General features: G+C 49.6%; 1 protein-coding gene across 3 annotated transcripts; it reads right to left on the bottom strand.

Moving 5' to 3' along the window:
* Positions 1-587: 587 nt before the first annotated feature.
* MYC (MYC proto-oncogene, bHLH transcription factor) lies at positions 588-7,279 on the bottom strand. 3 transcript variants are annotated; one of them, XM_023588758.3, is made up of 3 exons: positions 6,338-7,279; positions 3,911-4,682; positions 588-2,844 (listed from the first exon to the last, which is right to left on the bottom strand). In XM_023588758.3, exons 2-3 carry the CDS (start codon positions 4,668-4,670, stop codon positions 2,285-2,287), a joined length of 1,320 nt encoding a protein of 439 aa, XP_023444526.1. In that variant the 5' UTR covers positions 4,671-4,682; positions 6,338-7,279; the 3' UTR covers positions 588-2,284. The 3 variants fall into 3 exon arrangements, with proteins under 3 accessions (XP_023444526.1, XP_004458491.1, XP_071064127.1); XM_004458434.4 differs by having other exon boundaries at positions 588-2,847; positions 6,338-7,271; XM_071208026.1 differs by lacking the exon at positions 6,338-7,279 and adding an exon at positions 4,896-5,057 and having other exon boundaries at positions 588-2,847.
* Between the last annotated feature and the right edge of the window lie 10,738 nt (positions 7,280-18,017).

The raw sequence follows: 18,017 nt of genomic DNA, 5'->3' as shown, positions 1-18,017 counted from the left end.
AACTTAGTGATTCAAACGAACACCTTCCCTGTTCCCAAGTGAGTCACCACAAGGCTGCACTCCAGTTACGGGTCCCAAAGGGGCAAAGAGAGAACGGTTTAAGTTGCAATACTTTCAACTGCTCAACTTCTGTGGATTCTATCTCCCTTTGAATTAAGGATATAGGGTGTAACCGCTTGAGGCTAGTAGGGTGGGATTTAAGACCCAAAAAGGGATCAAGAAAGACCTGGAGGGGTTGAAGATTACTCTAGGGTGTCAGAACTAAAGACAGTTGTTATTAATCTATGGGCGGTGTTTCTCTAAAGTCTCAAAGAAAGTAGAGGGATTTGGAGATCAAGTCTGAGGCTGCGACAAAGGACAAAGGGGTAATTAGAACAGATAAATAGTCGCTTGCATTTCTGTAGGTAGTCAACGCTCTGGCTTGTGGTTAGGATACAGGGTGCTCAGAGGCTTATAATTTATAACCCATACGTTTCGAAATGCTTTTCATGGTCCAGTCATAAGCGTGTGTCATCAGTGTATCTACATGAAAGAGGTTGGGAGAAAGGAGGGGGCAGTTTGTAGTTTACAAAATAATGATTCGCATGACAAAGAGTAGGTATGTTTTATTTTATGATCTCAACAGTAGCATTTCTAAATTGGCTCCTTCCCGGGAACAACTAGTGACTCTCATTTAACAAATGGCTAAGGCAGGAATGAGCGAGCCGTGGGCTTCTCAATGTGAAAGGTAAAATGTAAAAAAGAACAACAAAATGAAAACCAAGACCAAATAGACACACAAAAAAGAGGAACTGATGCCTGACCAGGCCTAAAGGTTGAAAGCAAAGGTACCTAAGCCTTCAGACTGGTGGCCTCCGTCCTCGTGAGCATCCTGCTCACTGCCCCTGGCCTGGCTGAGAGGCAGCCTGGGTGGTGTGGGCGGCTGGATTGGAATCCTGGCTCTACTCCTTGCTATCAGTGAACTTTAGGCAAACGGATTGGTCTCCCAGTGCCTTCGTCTCCCCCTGTGGCATATGGGGAAATCAGCAACTTCTTCAGAGCCCTGCTGAGTAAAAGGCTTAGGATGTCGCCGTGTACGTCGGACTTGCTGCTCTTACCACCCAGTTTATCAGGCCCAAGGACCAAGAGCATCCTTGAGCTGGGCACTTCAAACACCAGATGAGCTAAGGCAGAGCAGTAAAGTGTTAAGTGTTTCCTAACAAGCAGCAGACCTTTAACCTCTCTGAGCTTCTGTCTGTCCCAGTTTGTAAAATAGGGTTAATCCCATTCCTCCCAGAGCTGCAGTGGGGCTTTGGAGATCCCACCCCTAGAGCAAGACCTCCCTTCCCCAGCAGCACGGAATCCCCGGGTTTTACGTGAGCAGGGTTAACTAAAACCCAAGGGGCTGCCATCTCCACCTTCCTCCCCAACCCTCAGGCCTTAGCCCCCTTTGTATACTTTACAAACTTTATCTTGAGCCTATTCTATCTCCTTTCCCTACCTCTAACCTTCAACAGCCTCCAGGCTGCCCTGCCATTCTTTTAAGTATCAACTCTGACCCTTATCTCAAATCTCCAGGAAGCATCTTATAACCCTGAGAACCTAAAGAACTTAAGGCCCTCAGACTCATTTGAACAAAAAAGCAAGACCTGGTTTTTTCTTAAAATAACCTCTTTTGCCATCTTTGAAAGCCCACCCTCTTAAAGGTCAAATTCTGTTCATTTGTAATTCATGAAAAGAAAAGCGTAAACAAAACAAAACAAAAACAGAAAACACTCACGACTTAAGATTTGGCTCAATTATATATTTGCCAGGTTTTTAGTTTTTCTAAAAACAATAGAAAAAAAATCAACTTTAAAAAGGAAAATGTACTTAAATAAAAAAAATTATGGTTTATAATACAATACATGGTTTCAAATCTTGTATAACTGCTATAAACGTTTTATTAAAGTTATTTACATTTAATGGCCATATTTACACAGGAAAATTGGGTAAACTTTTAGGACTTTTTTAAAAAACAATTCTTAAATACAAATCTGTTAAAGAAAAAAACAAACAAAAGACGGCAAGCATAAAAAAAGTTTTTATGCCCAAAGTCCCATTTGAGGCAGTTTACATTATGGCTAAACCTTTCAGTCCCAAGACCCAGCCAAGGTTGTGAGGTTGCACTTGACCATGCGTTTGAAGTAAGTTCATAGGTAATGAATGGTTGCAGTTCTGGTAGAAGGAACGCTTTTCCTTACTTTCCCTTAGTAACAAGTGAGAATTCATGAGCAATTCCAGTTCCCCCTTCCGATAGGCCACCTTATGCCCCAGAGTTCCGTAGCTGTTCGAGTTTGTGTTTCAACTGTTCCCGCCGCTTTCGCAACAAGTCCTTTTCTGACATGAGCTTTTGCTCCTCCGCTTGGACGGATAGGATGTGCGTTGTGGCTTTTTTAAGGATAACCACCTTGGGGGCCTTTTCGTTGTTTTCCAACTCGGGGATCTGGTCGCGCAGCGCAAAAAAGCTCCGCTTCAGCTCGTTTCTCCTCTGGCGCTCTAGGACGTTGTGCGTCCGCCTCTTGTCATTCTCCTCCGTGTCCGAAGACCTGGGGCTGGCGCACTTTCGGTTGTTGCTGATCTGTTTCAGGACTCGGCCACTGTCCAACTTAGCCCTTTTGGCAGCGGGAAAGTCCTTCCTGGTGGAGGGCGGGGCTGCGTAATTGTGTTGGTGGGTGGAGACGTGGCATCTCTTGAGGACCAGGGGGCTGTGAGGAGGTTTGCTGTGGCCTCCGGCGGAGGGTGACCCCGAATCTGACCTCTTGGCAGGGGGCTGCCTCTTCTCCACAGACACGACATCGATTTCTTCCTCATCCTCTTGTTCTTCTTCTTTAAGAAAGGAAATAGAAATCACCCGGTTAGCAAGGTCTCCTTAAAGCGACCAATGGCCAAACAAAAAGTATTACGGTGTCTAGAAGGTACCCCGGGATCTTCACGAAAGATGACGTTAGCCCAAAAGATAACTGGGAAAGCACCCCTTCTCTGCTCCCCATGCAGGCAGAGTCTCAGAACGAGAGGAGAATCACTGCTGGGGTGATGGCACTAACAAGAAAATTACAATTTACCAGGATACAACAGGGATGCCAATTATTACCTAAGATTTAATAAGGCTTTGGACACACCCAAAGCAACGCACATTCCCAAGCCCCTCCTATTTTTAAGGGACTTTACCAAGAACGCTTCAGGTGTTGCAAATGAGAGCTGCAAACCCTTGGTATGTTTTAGCAACTCCCTATTTTACTGGAAGTGCAAAAAGGAAAAAAAAAGTCTTTCTGCTTTGCCAAAAGTCCTGAGGGGCGAGGAAAAAGAAGTCCAGTTCTGGCAAGGATTTGCTTTTAAGTGTTCAGAATAGGCTGAAAAGATCCAACTCCTCAAGCCATTCACTTTTAAAGCACTTTCACTAACTCGCAGCAGGAAGGAGGCTTCTCTGTCCTCTGTCCACTGCCCCTCTTTTTTCCTAGATTCCTAATCCACTAAATTCCAACTTCTCAGAAGTTAAGGGAAGAGGGAGGCCAATCATTCACCCCTCCAGAGACCAAGCCCCTCATCCTCATTCACCCCTCCCCCCAAATAAGGCAATTAAAATGCTTAAGAGAGGTAAGAGGGAGTGGATTGAGTTGCAAGATAAGCCAGAAGATTTAAAAACCCAAATGAAATTCCTAAGGGGTGGGGGGGGGGATGGGGGAGGGCGGGCTGGCCACTAGGGCGGTCTGCGGGGGAAAGGATGGGAGGGAAAACGACAACCCAGCGCTCCAGAGTTAATGGGCCCCCAGCTTCTTCCCGAGCTGCAGTTTGTCCTTCCAAATACAAAGCAAAGCCCAGCTGGGCGCCGATGGGAAGAGCGCGCTATCCAGCCGCCCCCCTTTGACAGGTCTGGAGGAGTCCGGCTTACCTGAGTCGCTGCTGGTGGTGGGTGGCGTCTCCTCGTGGAGGGCCAGGGGTGCGGGGCTGGCCTGCGGGGAGGACTCGACGGAGGAGAGCAGAGAGTCCGAGGACGGAGAGAAGGCGGTGGAATCCGGCGAGGGGCAGGGCTTGGGCGAACCGCCGCCGTTGAGCGGGTAGGGGAAGACCACCGAGGGGTCGATGCACTCGGAGGCGGCGGCGTTCAGGTCCTGCAGGTACAGGCTGGAGGTGGAGCAGCCGCTGTGGCCCCGGGCGAGGCTTGGGCTGCTGCTGTCTTTGCGCGCAGCCTGGTAGGAGGCCAGCTTCTCCGACACCAGCTTGGCGGCGGCCGAGAAGCCGCTCCACATGCAGTCCTGGATGATGATGTTTTTGATGAAGGTCTCATCGTCCGGGTCGCAGATGAAGCTCTGGTTCACCATGTCTCCCCCCAGCAGCTCGGTCACCATCTCCAGCTGGTCGGCCGTGGAAAAGCTGCCACCGCCGCCGCCGTCGTCTCCCCCGGGGGAGAAGGACGCGAAGGCAAAGTTGTAGGAGGGCGAGCAGAGCCCGGAGCGGCGGCTCGGGGACAGGGGAGGGGTGGGCAGGAGCTCGAATTTCTTCCAGATATCCTCGCTGGGCGCCGGGGGCTGCAGCTCGCTCTGCTGCTGCTGGTGGTAGAAGTTCTCCTCCTCGTCGCAGTAGAAATACGGCTGCACCGAGTCGTAGTCGAGGTCATAGTTCCTGTTGGTGAAGCTGACGTTGAGGGGCATCGCGCCGGCCTGCTGCAGGGGGCACACCAAGCGGGGGAACGGTTTTGAGTTAAAGGGACTTTGGCTGGTGCAGAGCGCAGTGTGCGCGACAAAACCCACCCACTCGCCTTCCAGCGCTAGCTCCCCGAAAGGGGCCCGGGGTGGGTGGGTGGGTGGGGAGACGAAAAGAAAAGAAAAAACCCTCTCATCCCCTCCGGGCGACCCCTTAGTATTCCCGACACACACTTGGTGAACCAGCTGCCGAGGGCCCACCGAGCTTCCGACCCCTGGGCACCCGGAGCGCGAGGCCCGGGAGTGCGCCCCGCTGCCTCCCCGGGAACCCAAATCGGCCTTGGCCTCCTTAGGAGGTGGCGGTGGGGAATGCAATCTGCCAAATCCGAAGGCGCAAAGTTTTGCGCCACCTGAAGGAGGAAGGCTAGAGGCGCCGTGGCGCAAGGCGGCTGTGCGCGGCCCCCTCCGGAGCCGGGGCCCCTCCGCGCCGCGCCGCGCCGCGCCGCGCCGCGCCGCGCCCGTTCCCACTCGCGCCGGCGCCGGCGCCCCTCCTCGCCTCCCCTCTCCGCCTCCTCCATCCCCACCCCCAGCGCGCCGCCTTCCTTCCTCGGCCGGCTTTTCTTCTGCTCTCGCGGGCTGGAGCAGCGAGCTCAGCCGCGGGCTTCAACACTCCCCCTCTCCCCAGAAAAATCAAAGGGGGCTGTTAAGAACCGGGTACCTCCTTTCGACACCCAATCCGGCGACGCAAATGCGCCCGAGACCCCACCGCGATTCCCCGCCGCCGGCGGGTCTTTCTCCCACCCCGCCGAAGGTAGCAGCTGTTCTGGAAAAGCCAGGAGCCCCGCTCCTCTCCGCCCCTCCGCATCTCAGGGACGCGGGGGACACCAGCGGGCTCGGCGGGGAAATCCAAGGCCAGGGGCGGAGATTCGTCCTGGTTTTCCCAAAGTCAACGATTCTAGGACAGTCGGACACATCTCGGCTCCTAGACGTCCCTTTCCCACCCTCCCTGCGCCAAGACCTTTCGAGATCAAGATTTTTATTTCTAGGACTTTTTTTTTTTTTTAAAAGGCAAATGCCAACTTCTTAAAAGGGGCCGGGGTGGGGGGCGAGTCGGAAACGCGGCGGGAATCGGCGGGCGGGCCGCGCCGCAGTGTCTGTCTGGGCTGTCAGAAATGCGGTACGCCGAAATTTAAATGCCCTCCCCGAGTCCGGGGAAAAGTCAGCGGCTACGGGGCTCTCCCGCTTCCCCGAGCAATATGGAATCCTCACTCCGAGGAGCTCAAGATGCCAAGGGGCTTTCTGTCCACCGCCCAGCGAAGAAAGCCCCCTCCCCACACCCCGACTCCCACCCCAGACAGCAATTAGAGCAATAAAGCCGGCATGCCCGGCCCGCCGGGGTCAGCGCCCGCACACACAGGCCAAAATCTCCCGGGGCTAGTTTAGAAACAGACCCTCGGCTTCCACGGCCGTCCCCCCCTCCCAGCTTGACAAGGCCCGCTCCCCGGATCCAGCTCGGCTTCGCCCCCCGCCCACCCCGACCGGCCACAACTCCTCGAGAGAAAAGTGTCAATAGAGCGGAAATGGCAGCAAAGACAACCCGAGTCGGGCGTTCGGCTCATCGCCGCATCCAAGCGGGAGAGAAAAGAAACGAGAGAGAAATCGACCCGGGTGCTTACCGGGCTGTCCACGAGCCGAAGGTAATCCAGCGTCCAAAAGGCGGCGAGGACTGCCTTTCAGCAGGAGCCGGGCGCGGGCAGCCGCGGGGAGAAGCGTCTCCCCAAAGAGGCGGACTCGCCTCCCCGCGCCCTACAGCCGCGTCCTCACTCTGGTATTGTAAGTTCCAGTGCAAAGTGCCCGCCCGCCGCAGAGGGCAAAGTTGCGTGGAGGCGGCGGTCGGCGGGAGGGGTGCGGCGGGAGCGGCGCGGCCGGAGGCGCAGCTCCCCTCGCGCTCGGGCTCTCCCTGCCCGGGGCTCCCGGAGCGCCGCTCGGCTCGCTCTGCCCTTCCAACCCCGGCGGGCCCGCCCGCTCGCTCCCTCTGCCTCTCGCTGGAATTACTACACAGCGACAGAGAAAGCCTCCGGGCCGCTTTTTATACGGCTCGCGGGAGCCCTCCCTCCGCTCTACTTTCCCGCCAAGCCTCTGCAAAGCCCTGCCCTTCTCCTGGCAGGAGCCGAGCCGGGCGGCGGCCGCCAGCAGCGCAGCGCGGGGGTCTCCGGCCGCGCAGACCCCAGCGTTATAAAGGGCCGGTGGGCGGGGATTCGCGAGAGAGGAGTTTTTTTTTTTTTTTCCTCTTTCTCTCTCTTCTTTTTTCTTCCCCACCCTCAGCTTTAAGAACCCGGGAGGGGCGCCTCCCGGTAGGGAGGGACGTGGGAGGAGACTGAGCTCTCACAGCCCTGCACTCCAGTGCGCGCGGCTCCGGGAGATGTAAACAGAGTGAGCGTGAATTACCTACCCGCGCCTACCATTTTCTTTCGCTCGGGCTCAGCCCCCCTCTCCCTTTCTCTGTGGGTCCTCTGGCGCAGCGCTCGTTTCGACCAACCGCACACTTGTCCTCCGGGCTTAAATCAGCGCGGTGACAACAGCTGAGCTTCAGATCGCCGCGAATACACCGCGTCCCCACGGCCACACCACGCACGTCCCGGGCGTGCGGGCGCCTCCCTAAGGCTGGGGAAAGGGCAGCGTCTTGAACAGAAGTCAGACGAAGAGAAGGGAGAGAAGGGGGTATTTGTGTGCGTGCGCTTCGGGGGAGGCGGGGGCAGCGACACGGGGACGGGTAGGTGGTTGGGATTAAATACTATAGATAGAGGGAAAGAAAAGAGGCCGGGGGTGATTATAGAAACGCAGCACAGCATTGCCACGTCTACTGGGAGAGCGCGTAAGGAAAATACACTCACTGCATTTTTAGGGGGTGTCATGCATTATGCAGTACGTGCTTCCAGCTCTCTCGATTGGTCACCTTCCTCCTAGAATGAATCCCGCAATTTGTTGCCAAAGCAGAACAGCCCCTGCCACGGGGACCCGCGCGGGAGGTGACTCTACCTCCAGGACGCGTTAATCCCTCAGATCTTCTGCTTGTTCCCGAGCTGGACGAGCGGAGGAAAGCGGTGGTGGGTGAGAGTCGGGGAGGACCCTCCCCAGCCCGCTCTCGGCCTGTCTGCACCCCCATCCCACCCTCGCGCCTCCCACACGGAGCTCCCAATTCCGCAGCCAGGTTTCAGAAAGAGACAAATCCTCTTTGCGCCCCGTGGCGCCGCTTTGCTCCCGGCTCGGGCTCCCGGGTTTGGAGAAATCAAAGGCGCTAGACGGGAGAATATTGGGGGTGGTGGGCTGGTGGGAGGTGAGGGGCGGGGATCGGCGAACCGCCGGACCCGACTCCAAGGGAAGGGGGAGGCGGGGGGCTCTGCGGACCTTGCGGGAGGAGGGAGGAGTTGGCCGAGACCCGGGCGAAGAAACCGTTAACTCTTTTCTCCCCGGTCAAGCCGGACGTTTAATTCCTTTCCGGATCCTGCTTCTCTTTATTATCGGAATCGTGATGATGCATAACTCGGATCACAAGAGAGCGGAATATTACATGCGTATCTTTTTTTGGGGGGTGGGGGTGGGGGGGAGGAAGAGGTGTCTTAAGCTAATTAAAAATTGGCTGCATTTCAGGCATTGATTTTCTACTTCACTGACTCAATTTTGTTCTAAATGCCATAGTGAAAGCGCAATCTGTATAATTTGAATACATGTATACACAGTCCATGCCCCACGTACGCGTCCCCCCAGTAGGTCCCCCAACCCGACACGACACATGGTTTGTTGGTTCCCTGAATGAGTCTAAGTTTAATACAGAGTGCCTATTCCCTTGGGATTTGCTATTTGGCATTATACCAAGGTATCAAAAACAAAGGCAAATCTTTTCTTCCCTGATCCCTTACCCAAGGATATTTTAAGTAAACTTTTTTCATCCACCTAAAAAAAAAAAAATCGGGGTTGGGGTTGGGCGTTCATAAATGTTCGAGATAAGTTATTAACCATCAGCGTTTAATTGTCAAAAGGGTAGTAAATTCCCCCCAAAGCAGACGCCCAGTACCAGCATTAAAGATAACAAATTACTCCAGCCTCTAGGCCTTCGCCCAAAACGCTGGGAGCGACCAATCCCTAGGTGCGGAGTCGCACCCAGCGTCTTTCCCCCGCCCCCACCCCGCCCCCTGCACCCGCGGCACCCCCGCTGGAGTTTGAAAGTAAAGTAAGTGTGCCCTCTACTGGCGGCCGAGACCACCGCGTCCGGATGGCGCCGAGGGCGGGGGACGGGCAGGGGGCAGGGCCGGCCCGAGCGGGGTTTCAGGGGGTCGAAGGTAGCCGCGGCGGCTGAAAACCCATTTCCAGCTGCCTGGGGACGGATCCTTCAGGCGGACTGCGGAGGGGCGGGGGAAGATGAATTACAAGAGGAAAAAGTGGTTCAGAGGCTCCTGTTCCACCGCGTACGCGGTGGTGGTGAAAATGAAGCCATCACTGCTTATTGGCAGGGCGCAGCACCCTATGGAGTACCGATGCCATTTATGGGAAACGTGAAATAGTCAGCCAATGCACCCACTCAACAATTTCCAACAAAACCCTGAAACGGCAAATCTAGCTATAAGCCGCTTGACTTAAGAAACCCTACAGCGTCTAACCACCAAGTTTTAAAGCAAGACCGTGGACTTACGGGGGAGGGGGCACAGGGGGCTGATGTTTGGTTTTTCTTATTACGGTTGTTCAATTGTTGGTGAACCATCGCCAGATGTTTTGATAGTGAGGAGGGGCTCTTGAGATTCCACTGACGACTGCATAAAGAATCATTTTGTAAATGTTTTACTAGCCAAAGGCCAGGGAAACGGGACAGGTTTGAACACAGCTGGTGCCCGTTTTGGGTGTGAATAGTTCAGGTAGGTTTTTACTGTGAGAAGGGTGCTTGCTCCACAGCCACTCACGCCGGTCTCTGCCCTCAGGAAGTGGGCAGGAGGTGGATCCTCCCTGGCAGAGGCCGCTCAGGGATTTGCCGGGAACCTGGCACTTTCGGCCTTGCCCTGCTGGAGGCTAAATACCTGCTCTCAGTGGGAAAAAAAAGAGACGCAAAAAACTGAGTCGGTTTAGCTTGACTTCAGAGGGTGAGTTTTTGGAAGTTACTAAAGATGGTGGATGTGCCATATCTTAATATCCACCCTCCGAGCTTGCGCCATCCCATAATGTCCAGAGGTGAATCTTCAGGTTGGGGGTCAACCTCATGCTCCCCCAGACCGGTGACATAACCTGCCTTTTGTCTTTCAAGGAACAGCTTGGAATTATTTTGTGCCACCAGATAAGGTCGGGGCCACCCCCATTTTACAGATGAGGAAATAGAAATTTAGATCTCAGTGAGGTGAGATCTTTTGTCCAGCAGTTTTTAAGAAACATTTGATCTAGGCTAAACATTGACTGGGTTGAGACATGGCTACAGGGACGAAAACTAATGGGAACATTCCATTCACTATTACCAAAGTGATAGTGTTCATTATTGAAAAATGTAAAATAGAAAAAAAAAAGTAATAAGAAAGTAAAGGTTTCTAATTCCAACCACTCAGATAGCTGCCCTGTCTGAGTCTTGTAAGGAAAATTAAAAAAAATATATTTATTTTATTTACCCCACCCCCCCATCATTTGCGCTTGCTGTCAGCTCTCTGTGTCTTTTCGTTGTGTGCACTCTGTGTCTGCTCATCTTCTTTTTAGGAGGCACTGGGAACCAAACCTGGGACGTAAGGAGAATTTTTTAACAGATAGCTCTTGATCTTTCTACTCTAAATTTTCCCTTTGATGGTTTCTCATTGAATGTCCTGGTTTGCTGCCCTAGGGACACAATAAGCTCTCCCTCTTTGTGTGCTGCTGGGAGTTCAGTCAGGGCTTCCTAGAAGAGGCAGGTCTTCCCAAGGGCAGCTCTGCCCTCATCCTTGAGGTAGGGGCTCCAATGAACAGTCTAATAGGATTGCTTTGTGGAAGAGAACGTTTTGTCACTGTGGGGAACATTCTTTCCTACAGGGTGGTGCAAATAACAATCATTAATTCTCATAGCTGCATGTTCCCATAAGAGTTCTCATGCTGCCTTTATATTGGGGCCAAGGCGGGGGGAGAAGAAGTGTAGAAAGAATGAGCAATTTGACCAGACTCTCTCTTTCTTTCCAGAGACACAGGGGGAGAGACTCAGAATGTATGACAGAGATAAAACAATGCCCGTTTCCCCTCTCACCTTATTTGAATATCTCTTCCCCCACCTTTCATAAGTTTCCTACTGAGCTGATCATTGGCAGATAAGAGCAGTTACTAATATGGAAAGAAACAGGACTCCAGTGATCAAAAGGCTGGCTCCAACTTGGGGGTGAAAGAGAAGGCTCTCAGGATGGTTGGGCTGTAATTGCATAGATCCCTTCAGATCAAGGAAGGCCTGTCAAGGACACTCAAACTAATGAGATTGGGGCCAGGGAAGAGAATGATAAATATGATCTGCAGTAGAAAGATCGTTTTTGAAAGAATGGCTGTTAGATTAAAACTGGAGCTAGCCAGGGAATGCTAAAGGCAGAGAAGGCTTCTCAAGCATTTTAATGCCAACCATGAATAAACACAAGGTACAAACACTAAGCCAGTGACTCATGTGCAGTGTGTTCTGATGGGAAGAACGAAGTACAACTCTTTAGCAGGCCAGAAAAACAACAACAAGCCTGCATCGTTAATAAATAAGAATGATGAAAAGGCAGTGAGTAAACTCTTTGAGCATTTAGAAAAATGCAATTTGTTTTTGTAGGTACTGGGCCTCGGGGATTGAACCTGGGACCTCATATATGGGAAGCTGGTGCTCAACCCCTGAGCTACATCGGCTCCCTTGAAATGCATTTTTTGTTGTCCTTCTCCTCCCCCTCGCTTCTATCATATTGCATAAATTAAAGGAGTGGAGAAGGAAAAAAAAGGGGGTATCTTTTTTTTTTTTTTTTTTGCTTTAAACAAATTTTATTGATACGTATTAATAAAGCATACAGTTCATCTAAAGTGTACAATCAATGGTATTTGGCATAATCACACAGTTGTGCATTCATCACTTCAGTCATTATTAGAGGATTTTCATTATTTCAATAATAATAATAAACAAAAAAACAGACAAACAAACAAGAAAATCCTTCATCTCTCACCCTACATTTCCCCTGCTGTACATAGCCGATATTTCTGGCTATTCTTGCACAATTATTTATTTATTAAGCAGTTTTATTGAGATACATTCTAAAGTGTGTAATCTATGGCCCTAAGCATGCTTTTTTGTTTGTTTGTTTATCTTAGGTTTTTTTTTATTGACTTTGTAATAATATTACATTAAAAATATATATGTGAGGTCCCATTCAACCTCACCCCCCCACCCCACCTCTCTCCCCCCCCCCCAGCAACACTCGTTCCCATCATCATGACACATCCATTGGATTTGGTAAGTACCTCTTTGGGCACCTCTGCACCTCATAGTCAATGGTCCACATCATGGCCCATACTCTCCTCCATTCCATCCAGTGGGCCCTGTGAGGATTTACAATGTCCGGTGATTGCCTCGAAAGGGGGTATCTTAAAAAATATAAAATGCTGGAGAGTACCTTTCCTGCATTGCATGGAGAACATTTGGATTTTTGTTCTTATTGCCTGGCAAGTGTCCTAGGCTGGACTTAGAAAGCCCCAGTCTCATTTCCAACGTGGTATTCTCCTTTTATTTCTTTGTCCTTCACTGTAATCCTGCCTTCCTTTGTAGCTACTAGTGGAGACAAATGGTTCCTTTGTTCAACCTCTTCAAAGGCTTGGTTCATTGTTCTGTAGGTGCCAAACCCAAGCATCTCACCATAGGTTCCACACTTTGGCTCACTTGGCCTATCTTTGTGATGGTCCTTTTGAGCAGCATCTGTCTCCAGGATGGACCCTTGCTGAGGTGGACGTGGAGGTGACTGCAAGGGAGACTCACTGGGGAAACTTGCTTTTCGATCTTGGACCTTCATTTGGAAGTCAACGGGAATAGGAGCTTGTTCATTTTATGCAGAGGCTGGAGAGGCAACACCATGGATTCAGCCTCTCTTTTCAAAGCCAGCTTTCCTGAGCGTTCACCCTGTATGGATCTCATTTTTGTCTTTTCCCTCCGAAACTCTTTGGAAATAGACATTTTTTTTTTTTTTAATGGAAGGAACTTTCTTGAAGGAACCTTGTGACCTTCAATCATCAAAGTCAGTAGCCTCCTGACTTTTCCCTTGACTTTGCTGCTGTCATGGAAACTGATGATTTTTGGAAATGAACTGCCCTTTGATTCCCGCCTGTCAGTGGTTCTCACCTGGGGGTGATTTTGTACTCTAGGGGATATTTGGCAATGTCTGGAGACAATTTCGGTTGTCAAACTGGTAGGGGGGAGGGTGTTGCTATTGGCATCTAGTGGGCAGAGGCCAAGAATGCAGCAAAACCACCTACGATGTGCAGAGCAGCTCCCACAGCAAAGAGTGACCCGGCTCACCATGTCAGCAGTGTCGCCGTTAGGAAACCGTGCTCTAACCCCATCTTCTGATGCTCTTTCCATGGATCCAACTTATTCTTCTGTTTCTCTTTTTGGCCCTTTCATCCTTTTACCCACTGCTTACAGTTGCTGGAAAAAGTCTTGCAGTAGATTCCCAATAGCCTCTGGCCTCCCCTGTTCTATTCTATTGCACAATGATGATTTTCCTTTTTACCTAAAATTCTCTGGTGGCCTCGTTGCCTAAAAATGAGTCTCCGCCTCACAAGCTGGGCGTGAGAGGCCCCCCCTGCATCTCGTCTCCACTCTTGTCTTTCTCTAGTTCCCACCAAACCTGCACTGCGGAGGAACAGGTGTATTTGCAGTCACTCCCCAGTGACCTGTAAGTTCCTTCTTCAGCACGGCTGTTCCCACAGTTCTCCAGGCTTTCTGCTTCCTCTTGGCTAGTCCAAGAACTACTACCTTTTCTTCAAGACAGAGGCAAAGTCCCATTTCTCTGTGGAGCCTTCCCTCATTGCCCTGGCAGCATAGAGGATTGTAAAAATTTGGAGCTGGCAGAAGTTTTGGAGGTCATCGAAATACTGGGTTGAGTAGCGTCCCCTCCCTCCCCATTCATGTCCCTCCAGCACCTGTAACTCTGCCTTTATTTGGAAGGAGGATCTTTGCAGATATAATCAAGTTAAGATGAGGTCATACTGGGCCCTAAAGCCACGATCGCTGCTGTCCTTAGAGGAAGAGGGAAATGTGGACACACAGATACACAGGGAGAACGCCAGCAGATGGCAGAGGCAGAGGCTGGACTGATGCGCCTGCAAGCCAAGAGTGCCAAGGATTTCTGGCAACCATGGAAAGCTGGGAAGAGGCAGGAGAGGCTCCTCCGCTGGAGCCTTCAGAGAGAGTGTGGCTCAGCCGACACCTCATGTTCAGACTTCTGGCCTCCAGAACTGTGAGAGAATAAATATCTTACAGCAGTCCTAGGAAACTCATACGGTCTAGTTAGGCTCTTCTAAAACGTAAACGTTCTCAGAGTTGGTATGGAGGGGATCCAGGATAAAAGTATACTAACCTTGGCCTTTTCTCCTAAACGGGGATGAGCTCCCCTTTCTCCCTTCTCCAAGGCTATACCAAAGGTCAGGAAGCAAGTCTGGCCCCTAGTAAAATGCTCAATTAAACCTTTTCGAAAGAATGAGTGTAGCTGTACAACCCACAGTGTACGAGAATTTAATGTATAAAATTTTGTCAATGACTTCTTTGTTTTTTATTTTTTATTAAATTTTTCATAATGTACTTTGTTATTTCTGTGAAGCTTATTTATAAGAGATTTCCCTCTTAATTTTTAATACATAGGTTACATTTTCTTTTTTTTAAATTAAAATTTTAATTCTCTTTTTTTGAAAGTTAATAGATCACACAAAAGTTACTTTAAAAAATGTAAGAGGTTCCCATATACCCCACTCCCTACCCCCATCAACTTTTTAATTGTATTTTTTTTGAAGATACAGAGACCACAAAAATTGTTACATTAAAAAAATACAAGAGGTTCCCATATACACGTTCCCCCCCCCCACTCCTCCCACATCGACAATCTCTTTCGTCTTTGTGGCACATTCATTGCATTGGTGAATACATTTTGGAGCACTGCTGCACCACATGGATGATAGTTTACACTGTAGTTTACACTCTCCCCCAGTCCATGCAGTGGTTATGGCAGGATATATAATGTCCAGCATCTGTCCCTTCAATATCATCCAGGATAACTCCAAGTTCCAAAAATGCCCCCACATCACATCTCTTCTTCCCTCTCCCTGCCCCCAGCAACTACCGTGGTCAAGAGTCTAGTGTCTGAGCAGAGGCTCTGAATCAGTTTGTCTGGAGGCCTCTTCTGTCATGACCTCTTGCTGAAAGTGGCAAATCACATAAATGCTCAGATTTTAATTTTTCTCATCTGTGAAATGGGACTGCCATAACTATAGCACCCATGTTATTAGAGGTATTATAAGAATTAAACGAGAAATGCCTTTACAGCATTTTTTAAAAAACAAGTAAGTTTTATTGGTACATAATAATAAAACACACAATCCATCCCAAGTGATGTACAGCATTTAATTTACAGATGCTGGCCTGTGGGACACAATCAGTAACTGTGAGCAATTGATAGTATGAGCTCCTGAGTTAGCAGAAAATTATGTATTGAGCTATTTTAAGCTTAATGTATCAGTATTTTCCTGTCCTCCACAGAGAATTCCATGGTATATATGCCCTCTATCACTACATCAAATATCAAAAATTCTGGGCTAAGACAAATTGGTCATCAGATGAGGAAGGGAGGTCTAGAATCACAAAGATAATGATCTAATATTTGATGACTGATTCTGAACCCATCTCCCTGATTTTTTTAAAAAACAGTTTTATTGAGATATTCACTTACCACACAATCCATCCAACCCATCTCCTTGATTTTTTTAAAGATTAATTTAATTAATTTATTTCCCACCCAACCCCTTCATTGTTTGCTTGTTGTGTGCTCTCTGTGTCTGCTCATCTTCTTTTTAGGAGGCACTGGGAACCAAACTCAGGACCTCTCATGTGGGAGGGAGGTGCACAATCGCTTGAGCCACCTCCTCTCCCTGCTTTTGGTGTCTCCCATTGTATTTCCTCGTTGTGTTTCACTGCATCATCTTCTTGCATCAGCTTGCTGCGCCAGCTCATTGTGTCAGTTCACACTCTTGCTTGCCTTCTTTAGGAGGCACTGGGACCGAACCTGGGACCTCCCGTGTGGTAGACGGGCACCCCCAACTGCTTGAGCTACATCTGCTTCCCTCTCCTTGACTTTTGAGGGACTTGTTCCAAGTGTATGCCATTTTATAGAACTGTCCATCTGGAAAAGGCAGAATTCTGGAATCTCTGGAAGGCAGAAATTTCTAGTTAATGTAAACCAAGGATTTCCTCCTTTAACTGAATTCCTAAGCTGTCTCGTGGCTGACCATAAGGGGTTGTCCTGGAAGGCCAAGGTGGCACCTTGGTTTCTGGCTGGACAAAGAGTCTGGAATCTGCATCTGTCTTCTTCCCCTGGTGAGCTGTGCTAGATGTTGGAAAAATCTTTTCCTCCAAAACTTAGACCAGGGCTCGTGTTTATCAACCCTTTCTGGCTCTAATCCACATTTCCCTCCAATACATTTTACATCCAGGGTTATAAACACAGGTGCTTACAGGGTCCAGGCAGAGAATGCAAATGAGGAACAAAATAGAGAGTGGTGGGGACTGTGACAAAATGGAGAGACTTCACCTGTGCAGAGCTGGCAACTGCTCCTTAGCACCTGCTGGTTGTTGCCTGCAGGAATGTGGCCCCACTGGTGGCAACTCTTCCAGTTTTTCCAGGGAAGGTGAAAATCCGAGTTTTAAGGTGTTGGTAACTATCAAAAATATTTTTTACGGGTGAGCAAGACAGATTGGACCCTTAGGCTGCCATCTGGGATCTCTGCCTTTAGACCTCAACAATCTAAGTGTGCTTCAGTGGGATCTTTTCCTCTCTTGGGATATTTAACCACTCCCTTGGTCTTTTGTGGCAGCAAATCTAACACTTTATCACTTTTTGTGGGTTCTAATGTCTGACTCCCTCAGCCAGAAGCTACTGGGATCAAGACTGATTGTGTTTGATTCACCTTCGCTTCTGCCAAGAAGGCCTCCATCTTGCACAACTCGAGGGGGCGCCATTCAAGGTAAATGCTCTTAGAGCCTAGCGCAATGCTTGGCACATGGTAGACCTTAAATAAATGTTTATTGAATGCGTGATGTTAGGGGGAACTTTCAAGCTGGCTCAGCCCAGCTTTAATCAAAAGAGAGAGAGAAGCTGTGAGAATTCTTTCTTGCTCCAGCTCCACTGATGGGTGGGTCCCAGTTCAGTTGTCCTTGACGACAGGGCCAGGCCCTGAGATGGTCAGAATGAGGGGGATGAAGAAGGGAGCCAGCCCCTCACTGGTTCAATTGGACTCATTGCCCTAAAAACAAAACTGCAATAAAATAAAAACCAAGTCAAATCTCAACCACGGCTTAAAACAGCACCTCCTGCAGGTCGCTTTTATCAAACTCTACCATTCCACCTCCCAGAGCGGGGAGCAGAAATATGACAAGAGGACCTGGACCCGGGAGGAAACTCACAGCATCAGAATTTTCAAACTGAAAGTGATGACCCATTAGTGGGTCAGGAAATCAGTTTATTAGCTTGTAATCAGCATTTTCACAAAACAGAAGGGCATAGAAATCATCAGATTCTATTACAGACTGAGTGTTACTTTGTGTTTGTGTGTGTGTGTGCACGTGTGCATATGAACTGAGTCATGATGTGAAATGCATTTCTGCGAGTTAAAAAAAAGGTTAGAAAACCACTGCATTAGCTCACTAAGTCTCTACTGTAGTCCTGTGAGGTGTAGATTAATAGATTCATATTCCATTCTCTAGATGAGAAAATTGAGGATCAAGATCACACAGTGGATTGTAGAGAAGGGACTTGGCACCCGAATCCTTTTGATTCTACAACCTGGGCTGAATCAGCTCAACCACAGCCTCACTTAGCCCTGATGCCAGGTGCTTGTTATTTCTCTGCTGCTGCTGCTGCTACTAACTAGGACAAGTGTCCTCTGGAAAATGCTGGAGGAGTCAGGACAAAGGATTGTACATCTCACTCCTACCCTTTCCATGGGGCATACTGCGAAGAGGTCGGAGACAACATAGGTGTTAAAACAGTGGATAAAGATTGGACAAGTCTTTTCTCTCTGAGGAACTTGGCAAAGTGCACTCTCTTTCCTGGAAAGCTCCGTAAGACAGATTAGCAATATTTG

The sequence above is a fragment of the Dasypus novemcinctus genome, chromosome 14 (genome assembly GCF_030445035.2).
Source record: "Dasypus novemcinctus isolate mDasNov1 chromosome 14, mDasNov1.1.hap2, whole genome shotgun sequence".
NCBI lineage: Eukaryota > Metazoa > Chordata > Mammalia > Cingulata > Dasypodidae > Dasypus > Dasypus novemcinctus.
The sequence above is the reverse complement of the archived record's forward strand: the minus strand, read 5'-3'. Positions and strand labels throughout refer to the sequence as shown.

Bases quoted from the DNA above. Each gene is read 5' to 3' on its own strand.
- MYC (XM_004458434.4), bottom strand. From the start codon at position 4,670: ATGCCCCTCAACGTCAGCTTCACCAACAGGAACTATGACCTCGACTAC. The intron at 2,848-3,910 runs GTAAGCCGGACT...CCTTTCTTAAAG, and splicing joins CACCACCAGCAGCGACTCAG to AAGAAGAACAAGAGGATGAG.